The following is a 20614-nucleotide window of genomic DNA, read 5'->3' on the forward strand; positions in this document are numbered from 1 at the left end:
GGGGGTAGCACCATGAGCACATGCATAATATGTGAGTGTGTATGTGTGTGTGGGTGTGTAAGAGAACTTGAGCACCCCCCTGGTCTGCCTAGCACTTCCTCTGTGGACCCCTGGACTCGAGGCCCTGGTGGGATTTAGGAGGGGGGGGGTGGAAATGCTGCGCGGCTGCCAGCTTCACTGCATGCCTGTATTTTCAGAGGACTGCATCCCCAACCCCTGCCTGAATGGTGGGACCTGCAGCGAGGAGGAGGTGGGCATCAGTTGTGTCTGCCTGCCGGGCTATGGGGGACACACCTGTGAGACAGGTGAGTTGGTGCTGTGAAACTGGTGTGTGTGGGGGAGGTAGGACTTGCCTTTAATGAGCAGTTAATTGCTGGGGGAGCCTGATTTATAGGTGGTCTAGCTGATGACTAATACCCCAATTTTCTACCCCTCTTTGTGGAGGGTGGCAGGGGTAGTCCTGACCTCTTTTCCTCCCCCACAGACCTGCAGAAGTGTGGCCCAGGCTGGGACAGCTTCCAGGGCTCCTGCTACAAGCACTTCTCCACCCGCCGGAGCTGGGAGGACGCAGAGATGCAGTGCAGACACTATGGCGGCCACCTGGCTAACATCCTGACTCCCGAGGAGCAGGACTTCATCAACAGTGAGTGGCCTTCAGGTGGCCCCTGAAGGGCAGGAGAGAGGCCAGGGCCACAGGCTGGCACAGGAGGGACCCTCGATGCCAGTCTGGAGAGGTCCCAGGAGGAGGCCATGCTTGCACTGTGCCAGGGCTGCAGCTGGCAGGGTGATCAAGGGTGGGTGTTGGCGGCTGTGGGGGAAATCAAGGTACCAGGGACCCGATGCTGCACAGCCATCTACCTCTGTCTCTGCCACGGGACCCCCTGGCTTCCCCAACGTGATAGCTGCCCATGGCTGGGAGGAGTGGATGGCTTCATTGTACTGGCCCTGCATCTCTGGCCATGACCCCAGGCCTGGGTTGCTGGATGTCAGGAGTGTGAACATTTGCTCGAGAGCTGGGCATGTCTGAGCAATTTCTTGGGGCTGTGATATGGGGTCTGTCTGGGGCCAGAGACCTCTGCCTAGGAAGCCAAAAGAACCCCCTAAATGCCCACACCTTTAGACACAGATCATTCCCTACAAACTATACATGTGCATGCATGCACAATTATTCCCTACCAACCAGGTGTGTGTGTGCATGCCTGTGATCTTGCCCTACCAAACACACGTGTGCAATCGTTCCCTACGATCCATGTGTCTGTATGCATGTGTGATCACTCCCTACCAACCATGCACGTGTTTCCAAGGCTGACAGACCTGTCCAGTCTGGCTGTGCCTGTTATTTTATTCTCCCAGCCCTAACTGCAAACCCCTGTGGCTTCCAGATCAGTACAGGGAGTATCAGTGGATCGGGCTGAACGATCGAACGATTGAGGGCGATTTCCAGTGGTCAGATGGGAGTCCCTTGGTAAGTCCCAGGCACTCAGCACTGCGCCGGATACCAAGCAAAGAACAGAAGCCCCATCAACAGCCTTTATTCCTTCCCATCACCTGGAAACCATTCCCCACCTGTAGGTGTGAATCAGACACTTCAATTGGAGCTCCTGCTTCCAGGGGTCTATGGTATCAGTGCTCCAGAGGACAAGCTGCTTAAGTAGTGCCAAACCCTCTTGAGCTCGGACCCTGCTCTCCTGCACAAGCTAAGCCTCATCTGTCCAGTCTGGGAGGCCTATGCTGAACCCTGAAGCTGTGGCTGGGGTGGTCCAGGCCTCAGGGGTCTGGGTTTCTGAGTCAGTGCTGGCCAACTGTGCCAGTCCTGGATGCTGTGGTGCTGGTAGCATCCACGCTCTGTGAAAGAGCAGAGCTACTCACCTTTGATTTTTAAGTATCCAGCACTCACAACTGAATAATAACATGCAGCAAAGTGTGTGTGTATACGTGCATGTGTAACACTAGCCTGCAGCACTGTGTGTGTGCATACACACGTGTGAATGCATGTGCATATGAGCGTGGACTTATATGGGCTGTAATCCCGGCTCTCCAGGCAGCCCTACATGACTGAGCCCATTAAAAAACCTAGCACCAATGCTTAGGCCTCGTGTGAATTCTCGGTTGTGAGACCCCGGTGTCTCCCCCCAAGCCAAACCATGCTCCAGGCTGGGCTGCTGTCCTTCTGCCGCACCATGCAGTGGGTGCAGTACCCTTCCCTCTCTGCTGGTGCATGCTGTTACTTTTCCACCCCAGGGATGGCTGCGCTGCAGGGCAGGGTATAGTAGGGACTGTGCCCACTCTCCCATGGGTTGCTTCGGGGTCAGCCCTGATGTGCCTTCCAGAATCCCCTCTTGCACCTTTGCAATCACAGCTAGTGCTCTGAGTAAATCCGGCACAGGGCAGGTCTGTACCAGGGGCCCAGCTCCCCAAGGGATATGGGGGATTCCTCATCCACTGAAATGCTGCTCTAAAAGCAATCCCAGAGCTCAACCTCAGCACCTAGGTGAGAATCATCCAGAGCCCCTCCATGTTGCAGTGAGTACAACTTCAGCAAACCGACTCAGATAATAGCAGAAGCAGGGCTGTCTACAAATCAAACACCACGAGAGCTGCATATTGAACCAGCCTTGCAACCAGGGTTTGCTCCTCCACGACCATACCCAAGACCCAGTCCTGTCTCCTGACATTTAACGCGTGCACTTTTTGCATGCTCTAGTCCCTGGCTGCTTTTTTCATTCGCTCCTCATTGCCCTTTGACAGCTCTATGAGAATTGGCATCCTGGGCAGCCTGACAGCTACTTCCTATCCGGAGAGAACTGCGTGGTCATCGTGTGGCATGATGGGGGGCAATGGAGTGACGTGCCTTGCAACTACCACCTGTCCTACACGTGCAAAATGGGGCTAGGTAAGCATCCCATGCAGGGCTTTCCTGCAAACATGGAACTGGAAGCTGTGGGTATCCCCCCCCCGGGGGACATTTCCATGAGAAACAATCATTTTCAGTGATTTTTTTGAGGCAAAGTTGAACTCCCCAGGCCCCATGAACCCTATGTGCTGGCCAGCTGGGCAAAAGAAGGGGCTTTACCAACCTCACTCAGCCCCCTGGAAAGTTATGACTCACTGATCAGGTGGAACATGCTCAAAAAATATTCAAGGGCAAGTTTCAGGCTTTGCACTTTGGCTGTAATCCCAAAATTGGTTCTAGCAACATCTGGACCTTCTCTTTCCATTGTACAGCATGGCCCCTGTGATGCTTACATCCAGCTGACTGGCAGCAAGAGTAGGCTGTTTTCCCCTTTGCAGTAGGCTAGGACTCATTTTTCTAGTGGGCTACAAAGAGAATCGGATGAAATGGGTGCAAATGGTACAGCTGGTGTGGAAAAGAGGAGCTGAAGCATCTTGCCAGACATGTAGAACAAAAAAATCCTCCTAATATTATCTGGGTAGAAATTGGGAAATTTTCCACTCCCTCTCACATGGTCTGTGGGTCCCAAGTGGGTGGAGCAGGGAGACAGCCTTGCAATGGGATGCTTAGAGGACTCTTCTTCCTCCAGGACTTTGGAAGGATTATAAGGTCATCCCTGCCATAAGCCCAGCACATATCCTTGCCTTTGCCTGCCTTCCCTTTCCCCCCTCCCAGTGTCTTGCAGCTCCCCACCAGAGGTGACCAATGCCCGCATGTTCGGCAAACCAAAGCAACGCTATGAAATCAGCTCCATCATGCGGTACCGGTGCCTGGAGGGCTTCACCCAGCGCCACTCACCCATTATCCGGTGCCAGGAGGAGGGGATGTGGGAGCAGCCCCAGCTTGCTTGCCTGCTGAGTGAGTGCCTGCACCACAGGGTTAAATCCCTGCAGTTTTCACACACCTGTGAATTGGGATGAAAAGTGGCATTTTGGGGTTGAAAAAAGCATTCTGCTGAAAAGCTGAGGGTGGATTAACCCCTGACTCCAACTCCCAAAGGGGAGTGATGGATTTTCCATCAGTCCAAATCTCTGCCTGTGAGTCTGGAGAAGATGAGACAGAGGCGGGGATTTGATCACAGTCTTCAAGCACCTGAAGGGCAGTGACATAGAAGATGGAGACGGACCATCCTCTGCAGCTACTGGGGCAGGAGCAATGGTCCAAATGAAAGCAGGGGAAAATGAAGCTGGGGATGAGAAAGGACTTTGTCACTCTGGGGCGGGGGTCAGGGTGTGCAGGGAGGTGGTGGATTCATACAGTCATAGAAAATGAGGGTGAGAAGGGACCTCAGGGGGTCACATCTAGTCCAAGCCCCTGGTCAAAGCAGGACCAGCCCCCAACTACATCATCCCAGCCAGGGTTTTGTTGAGCCAAGCCTTAAAAACCTCCAAGGATGGAGATTGCACCACCTCTCTGGAGAACCTGTTCCAGTGCTTCACCACCCTCCTAGTGAGAAAGTTTTTCCTAAGACCCAGCCTCATCTTCCCTTGCTGCAGCTTGAGCCCATTGCTCCTTGCTCTGTCATCTGCCACCGCTGAGAACAGTCCAGCTCCATCCTCTTTGCAACCCCCCTGCAGAGAATTGAAGGCTACTATTAAATCTCCTCCCAGTCTTCTCTTCTCTAGACTAAATAAGTCCAGGTCCCTCAGCCCCTCCTCAGAAGTCCTGTCCCCCAGACTCCCAACCACTTTTGTTGCCCTCCGCTGGACTCTCCAACTTGTCCGCATCGTTTCTGTAGTGGGGGGCCCAAAACTGGATACAGGACTCCAAATGTGGCCTCCCCAGTGCTGAATAGAGGGGAAGAATCACTTCCCTCCATCTGCTGGCAGCACTTCTACTAATGCAACCCGGGATGCCATTAGCCTTCTTGGAAACCAGGACACACTGTTGAAATCTCAAACCCTGGAAGTTTTCAAGAGCAGATGAGACGGACACTAGACTGGGATGGTTTAGTCAAAGATGATCCTGCCTTGAGTAAGGGGCTGAAAGAGCGGGAGCCCCCTGAGGGCCATGCTTCTGGCAGATCCATTCCTCCCAACAGAAGTTACTAGGCTCAATACAGGAATAACACGGTGTAATTCTGTGCCCTAGACTAGAGGATTTAATGGTTCTTCTAGCCTTATAATACACCTAACAATGCCAGCACCAGGAGTGATGTCTGACCCACATTTTCCTTCCTTGTCTCTCTCTCCAGGTGTGACTCAAACCCCTGAGGACTGAGCCTGGATGCAGGAGGGAAGACCTCACTTCCCGGGGCATTGTCACTGGAGCTGGTTGCAAACCATGCGGGGATGGCTTCAGCCCCGCAGCCTGGGCACCAGCCCACACCGCAGCGATGCCTTCCACCCCCTGTGCGTTTGGTTGATATCTGTATAAAGAAAAAAGCCTAGTAACTAAAGATTCCCTTTTAAAAAAAAAGAAAAAAAATCAACAGCAACATAAAACGTAGCTTTTCACTTTGCGCAAAGAGTATTGTGCCTTCCAAACTGTAATGGCTGCTGGAGACGAGGACGGTGCAAGCTCCGACCCCTGAACAGAGCTGCGTGATGGTGTACGGAGTCCCTCTCATCAGCCAGCGGACGTATGCACTTCTTCATACCTTGGCATTCAGCTCCTCGAGTCTTCAGTTGGTTGGAACTGATTTGGCTCTGTAGAAAAATAAATCACACTTCCCATATAAATATGGGCCCAGTGTAGAAGTAAGCCAAGGGAAGGGGTATTCCCAACACCCCCACCCCCCACCCCACCCCATGCTGGAGGTGCAAAGCAGGGACAGTGCTGGACACTGAGGTCAGCTCTTCACCAGCTGGAGATGCTCAGCGTGTCTTTCCCATGCCTAATGAGACCCCTTTACACTTCCAGAGCATCCTAGAGGGCACTGAGCTTCATCAAAACCCACTTCACAGGCGGAAAGGAAGGGAAAGCATATGCCTGGCATAGCGAGGCCAGCCAAACCTCTGGGGCCCATGCAGCCAGCAGCAAGGGATGGACTAGGTGACTTCTCAAGGCCCCTTCCAGCCCTGTTTTCTCAGGGTTGGCATTGCTCATGCCAGCCAGAGACTTAGAAAGCTCCATCGCTCAGCTTCTACCAGTGCAGGCCACATCTCTGCTAGGCAGCTTCCCCAATAGATGCTCGGTAGGACAGACGCACCTACCCCATTGCTCTCTGAGTAGGGGTAGGTAGGTCAAGAGATGGTCAAGGGCCAGCCCAGATGAGGCACCTCAGTTCCAGTAGCCAACAACCCAGAAGGGAGGGGCATGGCTAGCATCTGGTCCAGATGATGGGGACTGCCCCCTCCATCACAGCCAGGTCCAAAAACCCCCATTCCTCCACCCCTTGTTCAAAGTGAATTACTTTTTTTTTTACGCTGTTGCTGATATTAAAACAAATAAACCGATGGAGAAGACCGTGGTTTGCTTTGTTTCAGAGCAGAGGTGAAAGCCTCTCTGTTTCCGTTTCCAGCCTCCTGGCTGTGTCTCAGAGGCAGGGCAGAGTGTTCGGGCCCGTCCCACCTGAACCCTTCAGCCAGGCTGCTGGGAATTTGGGGAGATCACCCGAAACTGCAGCACTGGGCTCCCTGAAAATGGGAACGGTGAGAGCATGCCACAGACAGGGGGCCCCCCCCCCCCCCGACCCCGAGGGCTGGCCAGGGGTTGTATTCTATTCATATTAATATAATAATATATTAATTCAAATAGAACGTATTCGTATATATTAATATATAACAATATTCTAATAATATTAATGCTTATTACAATATGACTGTTTCTTGCTTCATTATTTTATAACCAAAAAGTATTGTGTACGACACATTTGACAGCTCAAAAGTGGCCCCTGCTATAAATTAGTAGTAGAAGGTCATGCGGGTAGTATGGTGATGAGGTGCCCTCTAGCCTCTTTTACTTATAAAAGCACATTGATGAATTGTGAGTGTTAAACCTGTAATGTGCAAAATAGTTGCGGGAATCATCGTGATACATTGCGGGATGAAACCCCTCCCCAAAGAATATATCGATCTAGACAAGGTCATGAACATGTACAAGTGCCCGGCGGTGCTAGGCACTGGGTAAGCAGAGAACAAGACAGTGGGTCTCGGCCCTGAGACACTTACGGTCCCGGTAGGAGACAGGTGGGAGGGGTGGTATTTGCAGTATTGCTTTGAATGGGGAAGATGCTTTGTAAAGCCAAACACAAGAAGCAGAGCTGGGGGGCATCATACGGACTAACTGGTTCAGAGGGGCATGAGCTTTTGCAGACAACAACCTACTTCATCAGCTGCTTTGGAAGTGCCCTTAACTGCTTTAACCATGCAGCAAGGCCTTACCTGGTCCGCCGCCAGCTTCAGTTGCTGCCTCAGTGTCTTCCTTGGGGTATCTCCAAACCAGCACCTAGTTCCTGCAGGACGGGGATGCTGATGTCTGAGCAGCCCCAGCTGCCCACACAGAGCCTCAGACAGAGCGGGGACAGGCGGGAGGGCAAGACGCACCCTGGGCCTTCAAGAGCCCAGCTCCCATAGACAGGATGCTTTATTTTGGAAATTAAACTCTCTGAGCCCACATGGATTCCTTAGCTTTGGAGGGAAAATTTTCACTGGGAAATGATGTGGAAATGCATGTTTTTCTCTCCTCCCTTTCTCCACCTCCTGGTAAAAGCCAGGGGCAGGGAGGGAAGAATAAAGAGCAATTAGAAGTGAGGGAAAGTGACACTTAAAACCAAGACTCTACAACTCTTGGTTCAGAGATGATACCTTTTATTAGACCAACTAAGACATTGCAAAAAAATGATCTTTTTCTGCAAGCTTTTGGGCTCACATGCCCTTCATGAGCCCGAAAACTTTCAGAAAAAGATCATTTTTTGCGATGTCTTAGTTGGTCTAATAAAAGGTATCATCTCTGAACCAAGAGTACTAGAGTTTTGCATTTCTTTCTGTTTCAGACCAACACGGCTACCAAATACATCCCTGTACCCCTTAAAAGCAATACACTCCTGTTCTCTGCACTAGTGCCAAGGGTTGAGCAGGCACAGCTAGGTCAGCAGTGCCTCCCAGTGGAGACACCCACTAGGGACAGAAATTACACATAAACCAGTATAAGTAACTGGAAACAGGTTCAAATCTGTAACACAACAGGGGTAGGGACAGAAATTACACATACAAGGTTTAAGTCATCAGAAACTGGTTTAAACCTGTAACAGAACAGAAGTTCAGTGCACATAAACCCGTTTCAAAATGACTGAAACTGGTTTAAAACATACCTGGCTGAATGTAGCACCAGACTTAACTGATTTGAGTCAAACCAGTTTATGAAACTTCTGTCCCTGACCCAAAAGTTCAGTACAGATAAACCACTTTCAAAATGGCCAAAACTGGTTTAAGCCAGAGACTCCCAAACTCTGAAAATTGCGCACCACCAATTTAAAACAATACAACCTTAAGTACCACCAGCAAATTTGTGTCATATAAAGTAATTATAATAAATCTGTTAATGCGTACCACTGACAGGTTGTCTGTGTACCACTGGTGATACGTGCACCACAGATTGGGAACCGCTGGTTTAAACCAAACCTGGATGGATGCAGTATCAGACTTAACTGATTTAGATTAAATCGGTTTATTGAACTTCTGTCCTAGATCCCCGTGTCACCACAAAGAGCAGAGCTAAACGCCTTCCCGACAAACTCACCTGGCTACAAATCTCTCGGCCATGCCCACATCCAGGCCAGATACAGACATTGCGCATAAACTGGTCTAAGTGATCAGAAACTAATCTAAATCTGTAACCATACAGAAGTATGGCATGCATAGATGGGTCTAAAATGGTGGAACCAGGTTTAAGATAGACCTGGTTTGATGTTCACTCAAATCTAATTGATTTAGGTTACACTAGTGAATCGAACTTCTGTCCCAGATCCAAGAGTTTTCGTGGCATCATGAGCTCAGCAGCAAATTGTGGTTTTTATCCCAACATGCTCCTAGCTGACAGCTCCATCAGAAAAACTTTCCAGCTCTAGAAAGGCAGGGGTTGTGGGTAACAGCTGTAGGAGTACTGGGTTCTGTACGGTCACGGGTTTCCTGTAGGACCTGGGTTGAGCTACTTGATTTAACAGAGCCTGCTCAGTAATGTGGGAATACGCAGACACCCCGTTTGTCCTTTTGATTTCCAGCAGCACGTGTTTGTGCAGCACCCAGCCCCAGGGAGCCCCGCGGTCTGTCTGTGCAACCAGCTGCTATTGCAATAGTGCTAAGGGTTCAAGGGAAGGAAGCATTTGGGGTAGGACTTTCAGCAAGCTCAGAATGGCTGTTCTGGGATCTTTTGCTTTGCCAGCTGCTGGCGAGAGATCGAACCAGCATGTCTGATCCTCGGAGAGGTTTGAATCAGGGAAAACTCTGGATCCATGCAGCTATTTCTTCTAATGCTGCAAACCCAGCCTTGGATTCCACCCAGACATTGGATGTAAATGCACAGCCGGGGAAGACGCATGCTTGTTCCACTGCTGGCATACAGGAAAGGTCACCCATCATTTAGGAGCGCTGCGGCTGAAGCCTGAGCAGCCAAATGTCCTCTGAACTCTGCCGGTTTTGGGTTTAAAATCTAGCATCAGCTCAAGGAAGATCAGGTTACATCTCCAGGCAAGTAAAAAGCACAGAGAGGAGGGAAAAAAGGTGCTATTTTGGGGGCAGATTTACCATCATTTTATTAAATTACAAGGACAAATTCAATTAGTCAAACTCGTTAATTTGTAACATTTGCATGCTCAAAAAAAACCAAACAACCAAATTCAGGGCAAAGTGGCCCTGGGCCCCCAAACTGAGGGGTGAAATTCAGGCCAGATTCCCAGCAGTGGAGACCAGACTTTCTTCCCGGAGCAAGGCAGAGAGTCCGTGGACCCTGGCCACAGGAGTGGAGGGGAGTCATCTGTGTCCTGCTAAAATGGATGCCTATGAACCAGTGCAAGTGAACCGCAAACTGAATGGAGACCCACTGGGACAGAGAAGTACGTATGCAAGATGCACATCTCATGCCCTGGGTGGGTAGCCAGGCATGAAGGGCAGAGACCCCCCTGCTGCATGTCCTGTCGTCCCCTCCCTCAACCCCTACTTCACCGAGTAGCAGTAGGTCCCATACGTCCTCTGTTCCTTGTTGGGGAAACCAAAGCTCCGGACGCCGGGGTCTGGGAGGCCCCCACAGCGGGCCCGGGGGATGGTGATGGGATAGCGCACGCTGCCGTCCGCCAGCCAGCCCCCATCACAGCGGTCCAGCTGCGAGAACTTCCACGCTGAGTAGAGCTGCCCGACCTTGGCGATGGTGGCGCCGTGATTGCGGCAGGCTTGCCCGGCCTCCTTGAAGTTGAGGTGGCCACGGATGAAGTAGACCCGGCCTGGGGGATGAGAGGAGGGATGGGACAGTGGGCGTCAGGGCTAGAGGGCACGAGGACAGGATGCTACAGATCAGCCGCCGGGTGCCAAAAAAGGGGTGTCCTCGTGGTGCTTCGGACCTGGCTTGGAAACCAGCAGGCTCATCCCAGCTCTCGAAGGGGGTGGCACTGGCACCACTGAACAGGGAGCAGAAGGAGGGGGTGGTGGATGCCACCCCCTCCTTCTGCCAGCTCAGAATGGGACAAGGCACTCAAAGGGAGACCAAAGGACGAAGCCGACACAGCACAGACGTAGACTAGAAGATGAAGCTGACCTAAACCAGGGGGTGGCAATAGCCAGCTCCACCAAGCAACACAACACCTGGCTACATGGACCTCCACACAGGCCAGCCCAGATTAGCCATTGCTCCTCCCTCCCTGTGTTCAACCTGGACGCACCTTTCATGGCGGAGGTGAAGCAGAACGCATCGAACCGGTCCTTCTGCTTGTCCTTGGCCCCATAGGTCCGGACGCCCGGGAGGAGGAGGCGTCCCCCACAAGGCTCACGGGAGTTGATGATGGGGTAGTGGACTGTGCCATCGAGAATCCACCCTGCATTGCACCAGTCCAGCCCTTCGGTCCAAGCTGTGGATCCAGCCAGTAAGAGAGGGCAGAAAAGGTCAGTACAAGGGAAGCTGGGGCATTGCTACCCATCCTACCGCAGGGGAGAGGCAGCTCCAGGTGAGCTGGCACCTTAAATACAAAGTGGGATTGGGTCCCTGTTACCAGGCATCTTGCATGGTGCAAAGGGGATGCTGCTTTCAGCTCCCAGAGGCAGCATGGGCTAAGGGTTAGAGAAATGAGCGGGGCATAAGGACTCCTGGGTTCTACACCCAGCTCTGCGAGGGACTGCAACACAGTGGGAAGAGCAGAGTGGGGATTGGGAGATATAAGCCCTGGTTATAAACCCACCCACATGATTTACCGTTGCCCTACAGGCTTACCAGAGGCTTGCAAAGCCCCTCTAGGAACCACTGCGTTAATTAACACAGAAGAAATGATGCCATAGAATGACTCAAACAAGGTAAGAGAAAGCATTGAGACAGTCAAAACACATGAAAAAAGGACATAAGACCTTTTTTAAAAAAAAAAAAAGTTGGTTTAATTTTTTCAACATTTTGAGGGATTTTTATCCATCTTTTTGGTAAAATAAAGTGCATTTGTCATCAAATCCGGAAAATGTGGTAATGACAGCAGATGGATTAGTCTGTTGATGCCATTTGATGCTTTTTTTTCAGTTTAAAAAAAGACCAATTTGGGGCTTTTTCATGTTGTGGGGGGAAAAATGGAAAATACCAAATTCAATGATAATATTGGGGGGGGAAACATCCATTTAATAAAAGCATAACTACGTTTTGGGGGGAAAAATCAGTAATAATCTCCGTCAACATTTCAGACAACCCTCCCCCAAGAGAACAGGTCTGACTTAAAAGAAAAAGGGAGCTGTATTGGAAACTAGTGGGATATTTTATGTAGGTGGAAGCCAACAAATCAGCCCCACACCCTCCCCAAGTGCCACCCCGATCCCCTGCCCCTGCCTGATCTGCTGCTCTTCTTTCTGCTCCCAACCCGATCTGCTGCTCTGCTGTTTGCTCCCTTTCCTGCAATGCGCAATGTGTACAAGTGCCCTTCTTGCCTGTTCTGCTACGTTCTTTCTGCTCCCCCCCACATCTGTTTCAGCAAATTGCTCATTTAACAGCTGTTCTAGAGCCGCAGGCCCAAGCGGGGCAGTTGGTGGGGCGTGCGCGGGGTGGGATTGAGAGGACAGCGAGCTGAGAAGAAGCCGCCATCACCTTTGTACAGCTGCTGGTAGGTTGCCAGCCGGGAGTCCTGCTCCTCACATGCCCGCTTGGCCTCGAAGTAGTTGAACTTGTAGCGCCCGTTGCCCGTCTGGTAGGGGAAGACGACACCTGGGGAGTTAGGGGGAGAGGGTGTGAAAGGCATGCTGGGCCTTGTGTTCCCCAAAGAGCCTGTGGGCTGAGAAGACAGCCAGAAGGGAAACCGAGGCACAGAACGGGGATGTGACTTGCCCCAGGGCAAATAGCAAGCAGCATCTGGGCCCGCCTATCTTGATTGAGAGGGATGCATGGCCTCCTACAAGGGAAAGGACCAGCTGTCCCCACCATCAAGCCCCCAGGGTGCCGTGCTCCTCACCCTCCAGCTGCAGACTCAGGGAGAGGCTCTCGTCCTCCAAGCCATTGACAAGCTGGCAGCGGTAGCGCCCCTCGTCCTCCAGCGCCACGTTGGTGATGGTGAGGGAGGCATCGAGGCGGTGGCCACGGCGCAGGCGAGCCCGGGCGCCCAGGTGCCCATAGTTCTTGTGCTGAGCCCCATTGGTGATGAGGACGATGTTCTCCAGGAAGTTGGCCGGCTCCACCTTGCTCCACTTCACCTTGTAGCTGGTGGGCAGGGAGCGCAGCACGCAGGGCAGGGTGACCGTGGCACCGCGCTGGGTGTGGACCACCTCGTGCAGCGGTTCCAGCAGGTACTGCAGGCGCGGGGCAGCCGCTGCAAGGGCACACGGGCTGTGAGCACCACCCCGGGGCACCCCTGGAAGCATCCCTCAATCCTGCTCTTTCCATCCCATCCTGCTCAGGCACTGCTCGGAGGATGCCCAGCAATCCTCACCCTAGATCCCAGACACCTCCCAGCCCCTTCCCTTTCCTGACTCCCACCATCCCCTTTTCTTCCAGCCTTGTCTCTCTTCACTGATGCCTCTCAAATCCCAGCCTGCCCAGGCCTCCCAGACTTTCAACAGGCCTCTTGCTCTTCCAGCCATTCCCCTGTTGTCAACAGGGTCTGTCTACTTTTGACTTGAAAGAAAAAGAGGGCTGTATTTGAAAATGGTGGGATGTTTTAGATCGGTGGGAGCCAATAAGGCTAGGTACAGAAATGACACATAAACCAGCATCAGTGACTGGAAACCAGTTCATATCTGTAACACAACAGAAGTTCAGTCCAGATAACTGCTTTCAAAAAAATGGCCAAAATTGGTTTAAGCTAAACCTGAAGGGATGCGGTGTCAGACTTAACGGATTTAAGTTAAATCAGTTTACTGAACTTCTGTCTCGTATCCAAAGGGCTGCCCTTGGGCACAAACTGCAGCTGACCCCCCATGTCATTAAACAGCAACAAGCTGGGATGGAAACAGCCCCCCAGTTCCTCCATCTCCAACAGGCAAATCCAGCTCCGAGGCAGCTACACACACACGCATGCATGCACGCACGCACCTGGATTCCCAGTTGCCTTCTGGTAAATGGTGAAGGCAGCAGGCAGGGAGGAGAGATAGGCAGAAGCCAGCAGCAAAAGCTGGTGCATAGTGAATCAGGAGCCCAGGAGCTTGCCTAAGAGAGAGCAAGGGGGTTATTTCGATCATGTGCACGGCAGGCAACCCCCCGCGTTCGGTCCTGATGGAGACTGCTCTGTGGTTCGTTTTGTGGTGGTGTCCTTTCCATCCCCGGCCAGGGATCCCTTCAGAGTTTATTCAACTCTGGGAGGCTTGGCCAGGCACCAGGACCATCATAACAACAGCATGCAGCCTCCTCATACAGCCCCTGGTGCCAGCGCCAAACAAGGCGCAGTCTCTTACGGTCCAAGTCAGCACGAGTTGGGAGAGGAAACTAATGCTCCTAGGCTGCACCTGGGTCACAGAGCTGGGAATGGAAAACCCCTCTCCAAGAACCTAGCTCTGGCCTCTACCCACTGCCCCAGGCTGCCTCTTGCCCCTAAAAGCCTCCATGCCCAAGCAGAGCCCTCCACACTGCTGCCCCCTCCGTGACTAGACCCAGACCTATCATGCTGACAACCAAGTCCTCATCACCAACCAACCCACCACTCCCATCCAAACAGCACCAGTAAACCCAACCCATACTTCCCGAGCTGCCCTCCCCTATGCTGCCTGCTCCACAGCGCTGGACTCCAGGTGGCCCAGTGCCTGAGCCAGCCAGCCCAGCCCCATCTCCACCACAAACTGCCCTTTGTTGGGGGACAGAGGATGAAAACACCAAACCTGCTGCTCCGGGGATGCTGGATTCAGTGGCTGGGGTAGCTCCAGGCTCCCGTCATGGCGAGCAAGTGCATCGATTGGCATCGGGTGGCACAGGCTCCATGTCAGGCTGGCCCGCTCGGGGACAGGGAAGGAAACCAATCTCTGCTGGGGGAGGCTTTATCCTTTGTCCTGAACAGCCTCCTGGCCCCCGGTGGACTGCAACTCCTCCCGGCTCTGGCTCCCGCCCTCCACGGCAAGCCCAGTAAACAGTTTGTGCGCCTGCCTTTCCCTTTCTCTCTCTTTTTTTTTTATATAACCTCCCCCCGAATGCACGAGAAAGAAGGAAGCACAATTTCCCATTGTGAGCATCTTTCCCTGTATTGTTCTGCTGGGCAAAACAGGGCGGCCCTGGCTAACAAGCCCGTCTTTATTCGCAGCCACAGAGGTCGGGAATTCAGAGAAAATGTCAACACCATTCCGACATGGGCCACTAGCATTTCCCTCGGGCCACGGTCGCGGGGCTGATCCGCCACCCTGGAAAAGGTCCCCCCTTGGCTTTTCTGGGAACCAAAGGGCACTGACCAAGGTGCTTCTGTTTGCTTTAAGGAACAGGGATTCTCCCACAATGCACCAGGCCAGCCGTACTCTGATGGTTGCAATAAAGGAGGAGCCCGCTGCATGGCCTGACAGCTATTGCCATCGGCTGAGCAACCCCGAAAGGTTATTATTGCTCCTTGCTGCCTATTATTCCATCCCCAGACACCAGACCATGGCAGGCTAGTGGCATCAGCTTGACACGCTACCTTGCCCCCAGCTCCAGTTGGGAAAGTGTTAGTGGCTTTGGGCAAGTTGCTGGCATGGGTAATGTGCCCTCCCAACTGCAGAGAAGGGCAGCGAGCGCTGGGCTGTGGGAGGAGAGGACCCATCTCATTGCAAAGGTGCAATGTAGCTGCATCAGAGTGCCTGGAGAGTGCGAGACACCTGCCAGAGGTGCAAGGCCTCAGGTGATGGAAACAAAAATCGACCCATCCATTTCAAAGCCCATTTCTACCCAGCTGAGAGTCTGACCCCCTAAGCAAGAGCTAAGGACACATTATTGCTGCTCCTCCCGGGGCTCTCCAGCATCATGGCAAGACTCTGTGCTATTTTTGCAGTGAGCCCCATGCTATTCTTAGACAGGGCAGGGAGGGGCTTTTTCCAGCTGCCAGAAGCCAACTGAGTCAAGGGAGCTGCCAACAGACAATGAAGGACATGTCTGTTGTATCCTAGGAGAAGCCCAACTGGCCTCTTCTTGGCAAAAGAGCCACTGGAGGCTTTCCAGGACAAGGGCATCAGCATGGACAAGAAGGCATGGACTGGGCAGGGCTGGATTCAAACCCTCAGCTCTGCCACTGACTTTCTGCAGGACCTTGGGCATGTCCTAGTGTTCCTCTCTGTCCCCAGTCTGGAAGCCTGGGCCTGGCTCCTTGTCCTGGGACCTTCTGAGCATCTGGGAACTACTTGCTTGCCTGTCATTGCAGTGTCTGGCAGTACTTGTCTCCCTGGGTTTTACCTGCAGCATTAGATAGGGCATTCACTGGATAATTCCCCTTGCAGCTGTGTGCAAGGGTCTGCATTGATCTGGGGGATCCCTTCAGGTAAGTGGAGGGCTTGCCAATGCCAGAGACCACAACTCATGGTACATGGGGCAGTGGGAGATGCTCTCCATGGTCCATCAAGGCTCACTCACCTGTCTCCAGGTACTGGCCCATTGAAGAGCTGGGCCTTAATCCAGCCCCGGGAGCAGGGTCAAGCAGAGCAAGCCTCTCTGCTCTGCCTCATTTTGCCTAAGGCCTGATCCTGAAGCCATTGCACTCAGTAGAAAGGCTTCCCCGGGCTGTGATTCGGGCCCTCGGTCCAGATGTACCCTGCTCTCGTCCTCCTCACGCGGCTGGGGACGAGGGTGAGCTTCTGCCTGTCAAAGGAGATGCAGAGAAAACAAAAGGAGACACAATGAGACTGTGTTCTGGAGCCCGGTCGCAGTCAGGCCTTCTCTCCCCTCCTCCCCCCATGCCCCGAAGATGCATCTCAAGGGACGGAGGAGGAGACGCAGCTCGGACGAGACACAAGACAAGCAGCAGTTTGTCTCTGGCAGCGAAGGACACCGTGATCCCAGCCTCGCTGTGACATGCAGAAAACAACCTCCCCTCCCCAGTGGAAAACAAGGCTCCGGGCCCAATCCTCAGTTGCCATCAGGCCCCTTTACGCCACTCAGTTATGCTTGCTGCTGCTCCGCATGGCGGCTCTGGGCAGAAGAACTGGTGCCTAAACCCCTGCAGTGGAGTTTTTATTGGGCAAAAATGCTGACGATAGGCATTTTCCTCCTCAAAATCCTGAGTAGCAATAAAACAGCTGAGACACCCCCAGCTTCTCCAATCACAGCCAAATCATCAAGCCTTAAACCCAGGCTAAACTCCAAATCACTCCCTGCAATAGCTTCGTTTCCGTGGGCTCTCAGCTGGGATAAATCGATACAGCTCTGCTGACTTCCAAGCATCAGACATTGGCACTTGTGAGGATCTGGTCCCGTATGGAAAAACCCATTTCTAACCCCCTGCCCTGTTCAAACTGAGCCATGAATACAAGGCAGGGGCTTGATTTCTCAGAGAGACCCTCGGCAGCCAGTGAGATTCCTGGCCCACATTAGTAACTGGTTTCATTGAGTTGAGCTCCATTGACTTTAATGGCACCATCCAGAATTACATCCTGGGAATATCCATCCTGACACCCAAGAAGGCAAGCTATAAAAACGGAGAGCGTCCAATTCTCATTTATGCTAAAGGTCCCTTTGCACCACTCTAGCAGCATAAAGGCATTCAAAATGGAAAAGAAATGCAATTTATGACTGCACTGAATCCCCTTTGCAAAAGGGCATTGTACTTATGAACAGGGTCAAGGTTTGCTTTGGATAACAGTCCCTTCTAGAGTATCCCCTCATTAAAGGACCCCCAGTTTGCTGATTGCATAATGTGCCACTTGCCGTACAAAAGAATAAATAAAGAGCTGAAGAATAAAAGATAAATAGATTGAAATCTTAGACCTAATGATTAACCAGGTAGTTGCTTTAAGGGCAACTGTAGGGATAAGGAAGCAGATTCTCAGGTATACTCAGGGCCCCATACGCCATTCTGGGCTGCACAAACCAGCCTGGGCACAGATGAGAACCTGGCACAATATGAGCAAGGTCAGGAACACACGTGCATGTAACTGAGGCCCTTGCCCAGCCTGCATGCTGCTGCAGGGCAAACTCATCCTTAATAATTAACATCCTGGTGGATATTTGGTGTTAAAGGGTGTTTGATTGGTTTAGTTTCTGAGAGGCAGGTTTATTTTGGCTTGGGGGTTGGAAGAAATGAGTATCAGTGGGTTAAACATGGCACTAGCATAAACATTGTTCTAGCCCCTTCAGTGAAGACATGCTGATGTATACCCCTTTGATGCCAGCCTAGGACTTGCAGTAAACTAAGAGCAAGGGGGCTGATTTTCACAGTATAAACCAGGAACAATGTAACTGGTGTGAAACCAAATCTCAGTAGGAAAGGAACACAGGAGCAATGAAAGGAATAAGAATCCCAAGCCTCTTCCAGGAAGTACTCTGCCCAAGAAACACACCCTCTCTTTCTCTCCTCTCTGCATGGGTTTCTTTGATGCAGCTCTCTGCTTCTCTTTTATACAAAAACACATGCATGTGAGCACACACAAATACATTTCTGCTTAAGCAATACCAGTAAAACCCCTCTATCGACATGTGCCTTTGCTTTGGATGGTGACATATGTCCGCGGTCTGGGTGGAGGCTGATATTTTTTTTCACCAATCTGGTGGCAGACAGGAACATAATTGTTCTGTACACTTCACTTGAATAAAGGCAGCTCTTACACACCCACGCAGGGGGATGGGGTGGGGGGAGGATGAGGCTATAAAACCCATGACAATCCCCCTGCGAGCCAGATTTTTCACGCACAGCAGCCAACCTAAAATAAATGCCGTTTTCACCATGACCCCAGATTGAGACTGGTCGAACTGAGCTCATCATCTGGCCTGTTGCCTTTGACAGAGTTACTCCATTTACTTTCCAAATGGATGCTTTATGTTAGACAGCCAGCTCATCTCTGATGCTCTTCCTTTCTGATTTCACACCATCTCTGCATGCAAAAAACCCCACAAAAAACACCTCTCACCAAAAAGCAGAAGCAAGGGGGGTGGGGAGTGGAAATTGCACTGAATTTCTTCCACGCCCACTGACTGGCCACAAAAACGTGTGAACAAAGAACAGCCAATTTAGAAACAGCACATGCTGATCCAACTTCTCACCCATATCAGAAACTAAATTTGTTCCCAGGTAATTTAAAATCCACTTCATCTCATCTCAGAACTAATCCAAAGCACCCGATCCATTCCTAGACCAAATAAATAAAGAAAAATCCCAGCTTTAAAAGGGAGGAAGGGTTGAGTAGTGTGAGCAATTTAATAGTGAAGGCGTTAGACATATTGGGCATGTTTACACATGCATTAATGTGCCTTTTGTAATGCGCATTCAATTTAGTACCTCCAATGTGAGGTACTAAATTAATGCACATTAGGCAGCACTAATGTGCAGTAGTGCATTTGCACACTTTCTGAAGAACAGCTTAATGCACAGTAGACCATTTTACTGAGCATTAGCGGAATGTCACGGTTTTTATGTGATGCTTTAATGCATAGTAAAATAATCTACTGTGCATTAAAATGCATGTGTAGATGCACCCACTAATGATCCCAAACCATAGATCACAAAACACAATCTTCACAGCATTAAAATTCCACTAAAAAAATCCCAGCAGGGAGGTTGTGGACTCTCCATCCTTGGATGATCTCCAACCCTGGCTGGGATGATCTAACCGAGGCTGGTCCTGCTTTGAGCAGGGGTTGGACTAGATGTGACCTCCTGAGGTCCCTCCAACCCTCATTTTCCAGGATACAGTGAAATGCATAGTTAAAACATCTAAACAACCTTAACTTTGCCCTTCAGTGAAGTCCTGTAATAAGCATAGGATGTTTATTCCAGCATTATAAATACTTGAGGTTCTTTGTGGATAAACCTGATTTTTAAAGACATATTTGTTTTTATCCCCCTTATTTCATTCCCCTCCTCTATGACTTACATGTACCTTTCTAGTAACCCATCAAGAAGAACTCAGAGTATAGGTCACTAATGTCCCTTAGGTCACTGAGTCACTACAGCCAAGAAATATAACAAGCAAATGATGGTGATTGGCTCAATTGCCACTTGTGTCACAAAAGCTCTCCTGGAAAGTTACTAAACTGTTGACCTGACCCATGCCTGTAGCTAGCATAACAATTAGAGGCAATCATTCAGGTCAATTATAAATTAATTATTCACGTCACTCAATTAATTTCCTCAAGTGCCTGCGTTATTCTTTTTGTTAATGTCATCTGGGACAAAATAAAGATTGATCCAGATGCTAAGCTGCTTAAAGGGCCACATTTTTGGCAATTAAATTAATGGATGCATTTGTAAATTCTCGGAAAATTAATTCTTTACTCCAGGAAAAGTGCTGTCCATTTGGGCTATACCTGTCATGCAAATCAATTAGGTTTAATCACTGTAATAAGGGCAAAACTCAACATTAATTGTGCTGTCACAACCTACAGCTACATAAAAACCTAATAGACTCTACCACTAATATATAACCTATAACCTAATCCATATAATCTATTATCTATTCCTGGCATCATTTGTCCTAAGAAGGAATGAACGCTTGGTGAATACTACTAGGGACCACCCCTTCTCAAATCTAACCAAGAATCTAAAATCCATCTGAGATCATCAAATTTCATCTTTAATTCATCACCTTCTTTCATTTCTAATTCACTCCAATTAATTCAATATAACGTCATGCATTCTCCAAGCCAATCTGACTGCTCTGCTCCTGCTCCAGTCCACCCAGTCGAATCTAGAACTGACACGGCACAGTCTGGAGGTATGCGACTCCCAGCACACAAAACTTCCCTGAACTCACTCATCCGACAGGGATCGCAGCTGAATGAATGGCAGCTAGAATGGGATGCAACGGGCTGGATTTTCAGTGGGCTTCCATCACAACAGCTGCACGGGCAGGACAATGCACACCCATGAGTCAAGGCACTGGCCTAGAGGTGAACCCTTCTGGTTGCGTAGGCACACTGTACGTGCCACAGCAGACAGCCCCTTGCAAAACA

At 50.9% G+C, this 20614-nt stretch overlaps 2 protein-coding genes across 2 annotated transcripts in view; one reads left to right on the forward strand and one right to left on the reverse strand.

The window, feature by feature from the left end:
• The window catches only part of BCAN (brevican), a 41181-nt gene extending 35900 nt beyond the window's left edge, over positions 1 to 5281 (forward strand). The window contains exons 9-14 of the mRNA XM_014524173.2: positions 198 to 305; positions 485 to 643; positions 1383 to 1465; positions 2749 to 2893; positions 3629 to 3811; positions 5148 to 5281. Coding sequence (XP_014379659.1) covers positions 198 to 305; positions 485 to 643; positions 1383 to 1465; positions 2749 to 2893; positions 3629 to 3811; positions 5148 to 5173 — 704 coding nt within the window. The 3' untranslated portion in view covers positions 5174 to 5281. The remainder of the gene's footprint in view (positions 1 to 197; positions 306 to 484; positions 644 to 1382; positions 1466 to 2748; positions 2894 to 3628; positions 3812 to 5147) is intronic.
• Positions 5282 to 5557: 276 nt separating this feature from the next.
• On the reverse strand, positions 5558 to 20539 carry HAPLN2 (hyaluronan and proteoglycan link protein 2). Its single transcript, XM_025214351.1, has 9 exons — positions 20416 to 20539; positions 16085 to 16305; positions 13598 to 13711; positions 12522 to 12875; positions 12161 to 12277; positions 10767 to 10952; positions 10057 to 10331; positions 7279 to 7349; positions 5558 to 5601 (listed from the first exon to the last, which is right to left on the reverse strand). Exons 3-8 carry the CDS (start codon positions 13683 to 13685, stop codon positions 7308 to 7310), a joined length of 1062 nt encoding a protein of 353 aa, XP_025070136.1. The 5' UTR covers positions 13686 to 13711; positions 16085 to 16305; positions 20416 to 20539; the 3' UTR covers positions 5558 to 5601; positions 7279 to 7307.
• Positions 20540 to 20614: the final 75 nt, after the last annotated feature.

This window comes from Alligator sinensis, unplaced genomic scaffold (genome assembly GCF_000455745.1).
Source record: "Alligator sinensis unplaced genomic scaffold, ASM45574v1 scaffold811_1, whole genome shotgun sequence".
Lineage (NCBI taxonomy): Eukaryota > Metazoa > Chordata > Crocodylia > Alligatoridae > Alligator > Alligator sinensis.